Source organism: Sinocyclocheilus rhinocerous, unplaced genomic scaffold (genome assembly GCF_001515625.1).
Source record: "Sinocyclocheilus rhinocerous isolate Xijiao unplaced genomic scaffold, SAMN03320098_v1.1 scaffold938, whole genome shotgun sequence".
Taxonomy (NCBI): domain Eukaryota; kingdom Metazoa; phylum Chordata; class Actinopteri; order Cypriniformes; family Cyprinidae; genus Sinocyclocheilus; species Sinocyclocheilus rhinocerous.
The window spans coordinates 707121-713747 of record NW_015665007.1 but is presented as its reverse complement, the minus strand read 5'-3'; the positions used below and the strand labels follow the sequence as shown (position 1 = coordinate 713747).

The following is a 6627-nucleotide window of genomic DNA, read 5'->3' as shown; positions in this document are numbered from 1 at the left end:
GCCCCGCGAACATTTCAGCAGTTATTATAGGCCTGTGTGTCCCGTATTTCTGTCGACTGAACCCATGCCGTTAATTATGAATTTATCAGTCTTTTGCATGCCAAAGTCAATTTCTGCATAGAAATATTACGCCAAATAGAAGCAGAAAATCGTGCTATACTCACTTTCATGAGATCGGGTTAGCCTACAACAATTCATTTGTTGGCTATTTTACAAATGGGAATACAACGAATTCATGACAATGTTTACATTCAAGCTACCCGTAAAATTTATAGTGAAAAGTACTTTAAAAGCGTCTGGAATGTAATAAAGTAATTTTAAAGCTGTTTTTTAAAGCATTTGCAGCATTGATAAAAATATAAATAATTAACATATCATAAAATTGTGTTGCAGTAAATCCTTTAAATTTTAAGGTATTCAGAACAGAGCAACATAAAAATCAGAAAAAGCAGCTATACAATTATAGGACAAAGTTTTACATATATGCCATTATAATTAGTGTTTTATTTTTTAACTGTACGGAATTATAAAATAAAACGCAAATTATAATCGGGCCTTCCATCAATTATAGTGATGAAAAAATGACTGGCCATCTCCTAATTGGATGTGCCTTTAGAGAGAAATGCACGGATTACATAATGAAATAGTTTATTTTATTAGGAGTCTATTTTCGATTTGAATTATTTCGTTTTAGAGTAGTAATTTAAAGCTTTCTATATATTTTGATCATGTCTGAGTTTAGGTTCATCATTGTGAAGCGCTCCTGTTCAAGCCCGAGACGGCAGAAAGCGTTTGTTTTATTTATTTTATAAAAGAACAACGTTTTGTTGATATTGTGAGTGCACACAAATAAAACTAGGCCCTTTACAGCTTAGAATGACGTATTACTCTTACCTTTATGAGCAAAAATGACTGCATATTTTAAGTTGTTTCCACTGATAGAAAAAAATGCAAGTGATCGCACTGGCGCCTCCGTGTCCTGCAGAGCGCTTCAGCTTCAACTCTCCGCAAACGATTAGATATGCACATTTATCTAGGTTAAACATTTAAACTAACATTGTGATATACTTGAACTGTTTTATATATAGATTTTATTTTAGGCAAGTCCTGATGATTTGAGAAGGCTAAATTGATCAAACATCAAACCATTCCTATATTTTGCCTGGGGCCCCCAGTTCACTAAATCCGCCCCTGGATGTATTCTTCTGTGTTGGCGTAGGTTTATAAATGATTTACCTTACAAATCTGAAGAAATGGCGTACGTTGCGTTTAAATAAACCCAAACTCCAAACAAACAATATGCAGAGATGGAGTTTGAGACACTCCACACATGTAAATGATAGCAGTTTGTGTGGAACGGCATTTACTGTGAGCGGAGCTGCACATACATAACTTACATGCATGTAAATAATTAAAGCGCATATATTAAACCTGCATCGCAAATATTTATTTAATTGAATCATAGTGTTTGTGAATTCACAATAGTATTATGCTTTATTATGATTTTTAAATGGGTTTAATATATCATGCAGCCTTAGAAAACGGCTTAATAATGCATTTCATGGATTCTCGTCTGTGGAATGCGCCACTTCCGGTATTTTGCCGGTTACTCGACACGGGCAATATGCAATCGAGGATTTTTTATAATCAAATACTCAAATTGAATCCAGGAATCGTTACATCTCTATTATGTACATTATATCAGCCATTGGCCCTCCAACTTTCTTGATATTGGCCCTGGCCATTGACAAAACACCAGATGATTATTTTTTTTTTGCTCAGTGAGTGGTTTGAACATGCCCATTGTTTAGTAAAGAATAATCTGAGGTAATTAAAAACTTGAAATGGATGATAATTGTTTATATTAATATATTAATTGATACTTGTGACTCCATTTTCTTAAAAAAATGGTTTAAAGGCTGAAATGTGAAGTTTATCATTTTATAAAACTTTTTGTTTTAAAACCTTTATCTGAACTGAAAATCATGCTTTTTGCAGTCATTTTAATTTTATTTATGCAGGTCTTTAAAAAGTCTTAAATATGAACTTAAATGTTCTGCAGATACCCTCGTCTGGCAAAAACCATCAATTCATGTTTTAGGTATTTAATTGTCCGGACCTCGGCTGGTGAAGAGGGTTTATTACTGGACCTCAAGCAATTTTAGTTGAAGACCCCTGCTCTAGGACATTTGCGATAGCTCATGATTAATATCTCACAACACCACGGAAGCAGTGCCTTGTTTATGACATTTTTTGCAGCCTGTGGGGGTGAAAAACCTCTTCAGACCCTTGAGTATATTAACTGTGGTCAGAACCTGATGACACATATGGTGTTTTAATGGCCAAATAAATTCTGCCCTTCAGTGGCTTATCTGACATTGTGTTGTTATGACAATGGAAAACTTGGTTCAGTTGTTTGTGAGTTAACTGAAAGGTAATAGATGTGAATTTTTCTGCTTAAAAGTTAGGGATTTCTAATAAATGGATATACCATTCCTGAGCGAAAAGATGCTGACACGCTGCATAAAAATGATTACACTTCAGCCGAGTCAACGATCCTTTCTTTCGTTTTCTTTCACATGAGATTTAATCCAGCATGGCCTGAAAGCACAGTTAGCATTTTTCAAAAACTAGCAAAGGCGATTACTTTCTTTTGTGTTGGCCATGTTATTAAACTTGTATACATTTTGACAAAAGCAGGTTGAGTTTGCGATTCGTGTATGCATGAATGTTATCGGTCTGTTAGGAACTGCCTGTCACATGTACCATATTTAACATCATGCCTTTATTCTTTTGTTTTTATGCAAAGCACAATGACGTTGAGGCTAAATCAACTAAATGGGTTCATTCAATCTTTGTGCTGTAATGAATGGCCACAAGCCTCGCTTTCTGCAATTATATCACCATTGTGTGTTTTGTAGAGCAACGATAACGATGAGCGCCTGCAAGTTGTGAAGCTCCTGGCCAAGATGTTTGGTGCGAAGGATTCAGAGCTCGCTTCACAGAACAAACCTCTCTGGCAGTGCTACCTTGGGAGGTACAGCTCACGTACAACACGTCCAATTACCTGTTTTTCTGTCTACACAAACTAAGAAAAATTTCAACAGCAAGACCAAGCTGAAAGATTTTGACCATATGCGTTTTCTGTGGTTTCTTAGGTTTAATGATATCCATGTCCCTGTTCGACTGGAATGTGTGAAGTTTGCCAGCCATTGCTTGATGAACCATCCAGACCTGGCAAAAGATCTCACTGGTACAAACCGTTCCCCTTCTAACTTTGACTACCATTATATTTCACAGCTTAGCATAAAAGTCAGCACGAAACTGAAATTGACCCTCTTTACTTTCTTAATACATGTTTTTGGTCTTATTGTGCACAATTCATCACGTTGTTTTAAAGGGGTCATATGATGCTGCTAAAAAGAACATTATTTGGTGTATCGCATCATATGACCCCTTTAATTTATTATATATATATATATATATATATATATATCCAGTTCTTTTTATGTATTGAATGCACGACACAATGAAAGTGAAGCATATGCACAATATAACAAATTGTGCATGGTTTTTTTTCTCCTGCAGAGTATTTGAAAGTAAGGTCACATGACCCAGAGGAGGCAATTCGACACGACGTCATTGTGTCCATTGTGACAGCTTCCAAAAAGGACCTCTCTCTCGTCAATGATCAGCTGCTGAACTTTGTGAGGGAGAGGACTCTGGATAAGAGGGTATGTGCCAGGCTCTCTTTATGCTTGTTTGTTTGCTCTCTCTTAAATATTCTTTATTAGTGCTGCAGTCATTTTATTTCATGCATATCCGAGGGCCTTTTCTCCCATTAGTACCCCAAATGAACCAGAGACTTTGACATCACCGCATTCAGGGCAGAGCCGAGCTGGAATACATTAGGTTCTTGTTTCTTTCCAGGCACGCTCCATTTCTTCTCACTATAATTTAATCAGTCTCCTTTAGCCACCCGAGCTAGAGGGGATGGAATAATATAAATTGGACTATAACTCACATGTAACCATTCCTCAGCCTTTTCAAAATGCTTTCAGGGAGGAATTTAATTGAAGGTCCCTTTGTGCTCCTGGACAAATGACACCGCACTAGTCAAGGTGTTTCTCCATCTCATCCTATTACACCTCGTTTGCTTCTGCTTGCCATACGTAAGATGTGGCTTTATGCAGGAACTGTCATATCAGGCTTTTCAGCTTCAGCTGAAAGTGGATGTTCTGTCATTTTTATGTCTTGGTAAAACCTCAAAAGCAGCTGTTTCTTTGACATATTCATGTTGAGGCAAAATGTGACTACAGGCTAGAATTATGATTTCTCTTCTTTAATGTCTCCCTTTTTACTTACTTTTTTCCCCCCCTGTAGCACTTTTCCAAATTTTAGTAAGCTGCCCATCTAGGCAACTTTGGAATTGGCATGGCAGGGATGCTTTTATGAATTCAAGACAGTTCAAAAGTTTGGGGTCAGGAAGTACTTTTTTTTTTCCTTGAAAGAAATGAATACTTTATTTGTAATGATTACAAAACATTTCTATTTTAAATGCATGGTGTTCTTTTGAACTTACTATTTTTCAGATAATCCTGAAAAAAAAATATCACTGATTACACAAAAATATTAAGCAGCACAACTGTTTTCAACATTTATAATAATAAGAAATGTTGCTTGAGCTTGTTGCAGCATATCAGCATAATCCGCACATTAGAATGACTTCTGAAGGATCATGTGACACTGAAGACTAGAGCAGTGATGCTGAAAATTCAGCTTTGCATCACAGGAAGAAATTACATTTTAAAATATATTAAAATTGAAAACATTTATTCTTAACTGTAATATTATTTCACAATATTACAGTTTTTACTGTGTTTTTGATCAAATAAATGCAGCCTTTGTGAGCATAAGAGACCTTTTTTTAAAATGCATCTAAAAATCTTTCCGACACCTATCACATATAGTGCATTATGGGTTGAGTAGTTCATTCTCTTATTAAAGTACGCTAATATTTAAAGTATATTTTGCTTCAGATAAAATAAAAAAATAAAAACACACAACATAACATCTTGTACCCATAAAATATCTGTTTGCTTTCTTACATGGGCTGCTGACCAAGTCGATTTATTACTGCTGGCTCTAGTCGTATAGTTTTTACACCAGAACAACATAATCTCACTGAGTAGAGCTTCCCGTTGTGTTATCTTGCAGTGGCGGGTCCGTAAGGAGGCTATGATGGGTCTGGCTCAGATCTATAAGAAGTACGCCTTACAGGCGGAGGCCGGCAAAGAGGCAGCCAAGCAGATCTCCTGGATCAAAGACAAACTGCTTCACATTTACTACCAAAACAGCATCGATGACCGGTGAGTAAAGCTGATAAGCCGGCAGTCTTTCAATATTTGTATGACATCCCTGGCTATTTTAAATTCAAGCTTTATCTATGGTTTACATATTGGGTCAGTAGTGAATGTTGTTTCCAGTCAGTACTTGGACATTAAGGGGGCTTTCACACTAGCACTTTTGGTGCGCACCTGGGTTCGATTGACAGAGTTCGGTACGTTGGATGATGGGAACGCATCCCATGGGAACGTCTTCCGAACTCGGGTGTGCACCCGCGAACCGTATGCATTGCTTCTCTGAGAAGACACTAAAGCACCATTAAGAGCTCCGGATGACACGGTTAATTTAAAAGCAGAAGCAGAAATGCTGTGAGCTGCAAAATAGATTTATACTTTTGCTAAAACACTGCAGAAAACAACAATGCTGCAAATAGTTATTTTTACCTATCATGCATACGTATATGATTCTGACGGTTCAAACCAGGTTTGTGACAAGACATTTTTCTCATCTACATGTAGCGTTATCAATCAGTATGTTAAGAGCATTTTAAAATAAACATAATTATTAAAATTGGGGAAATTATTTGTAGATGACAAGGAACGAGAACATAAACATTGAAATTACTAGTTAATAGGGATGCACCGAAATGAAAATTCTTGGCCGAAGCCAAACTAAATGAAACACTGGGCCGAATACCGAACATGGTTTTTCGAGTTTTTTCCAATTTTTTTCACCATTGCATAAATGAAATGGCCAAAATGTGCTTTTTACTGTTTTGTCTTGCTTTTCAAAGAAAACAATCAATTACAAAACAACTATTTAAAAATATTTAACACTGAACATGTCTTAACATTCTTGCAGACATTATACCAACAAAGCACAATTTAACTTAAAATTAATAAGTTAGTAAAATAATAATTTTTGGCCATCAGACCCCCATCTTGAATCAGGCATCTATTTTTTACTGTACAAATTAAGCGTTAGCGTTAGTTCTGGCAGGTCACGTGAGTCTCAGGTGTGTTTGATTAAGGAGACATGCAAAACGTGCCGTGTTGGGGTGCCTCCAGGACCAGGGTTGGGAACCACTGGTCTAGAGCATGAAATCGCTCTGAGGACACGCCGTTAGTTAAAGCCATAAGAACAAGTTTAAATGAAACAAGCATCCTCGTGTATGCGTTTCAACTGGGGTTCGCTGTATTCAGCGGCATAATCTCAATGTTACGGTTGTTTATTTCTAAGGTTGATGTTTTCATTAGCTGTGTGAGTGTGCGGTTGATTTCA

At 36.6% G+C, this 6627-nt stretch overlaps 1 protein-coding gene across 1 annotated transcript in view; it reads left to right on the top strand.

Moving 5' to 3' along the window:
* The window catches only part of pds5b (PDS5 cohesin associated factor B), a 43668-nt gene that overhangs the window by 14245 nt on the left and 22796 nt on the right, over positions 1-6627 (top strand). Inside the window, exons 9-12 of the mRNA XM_016541783.1 lie at positions 2922-3037; positions 3159-3253; positions 3589-3734; positions 5218-5369. Coding sequence (XP_016397269.1) covers positions 2922-3037; positions 3159-3253; positions 3589-3734; positions 5218-5369 — 509 coding nt within the window. The remainder of the gene's footprint in view (positions 1-2921; positions 3038-3158; positions 3254-3588; positions 3735-5217; positions 5370-6627) is intronic.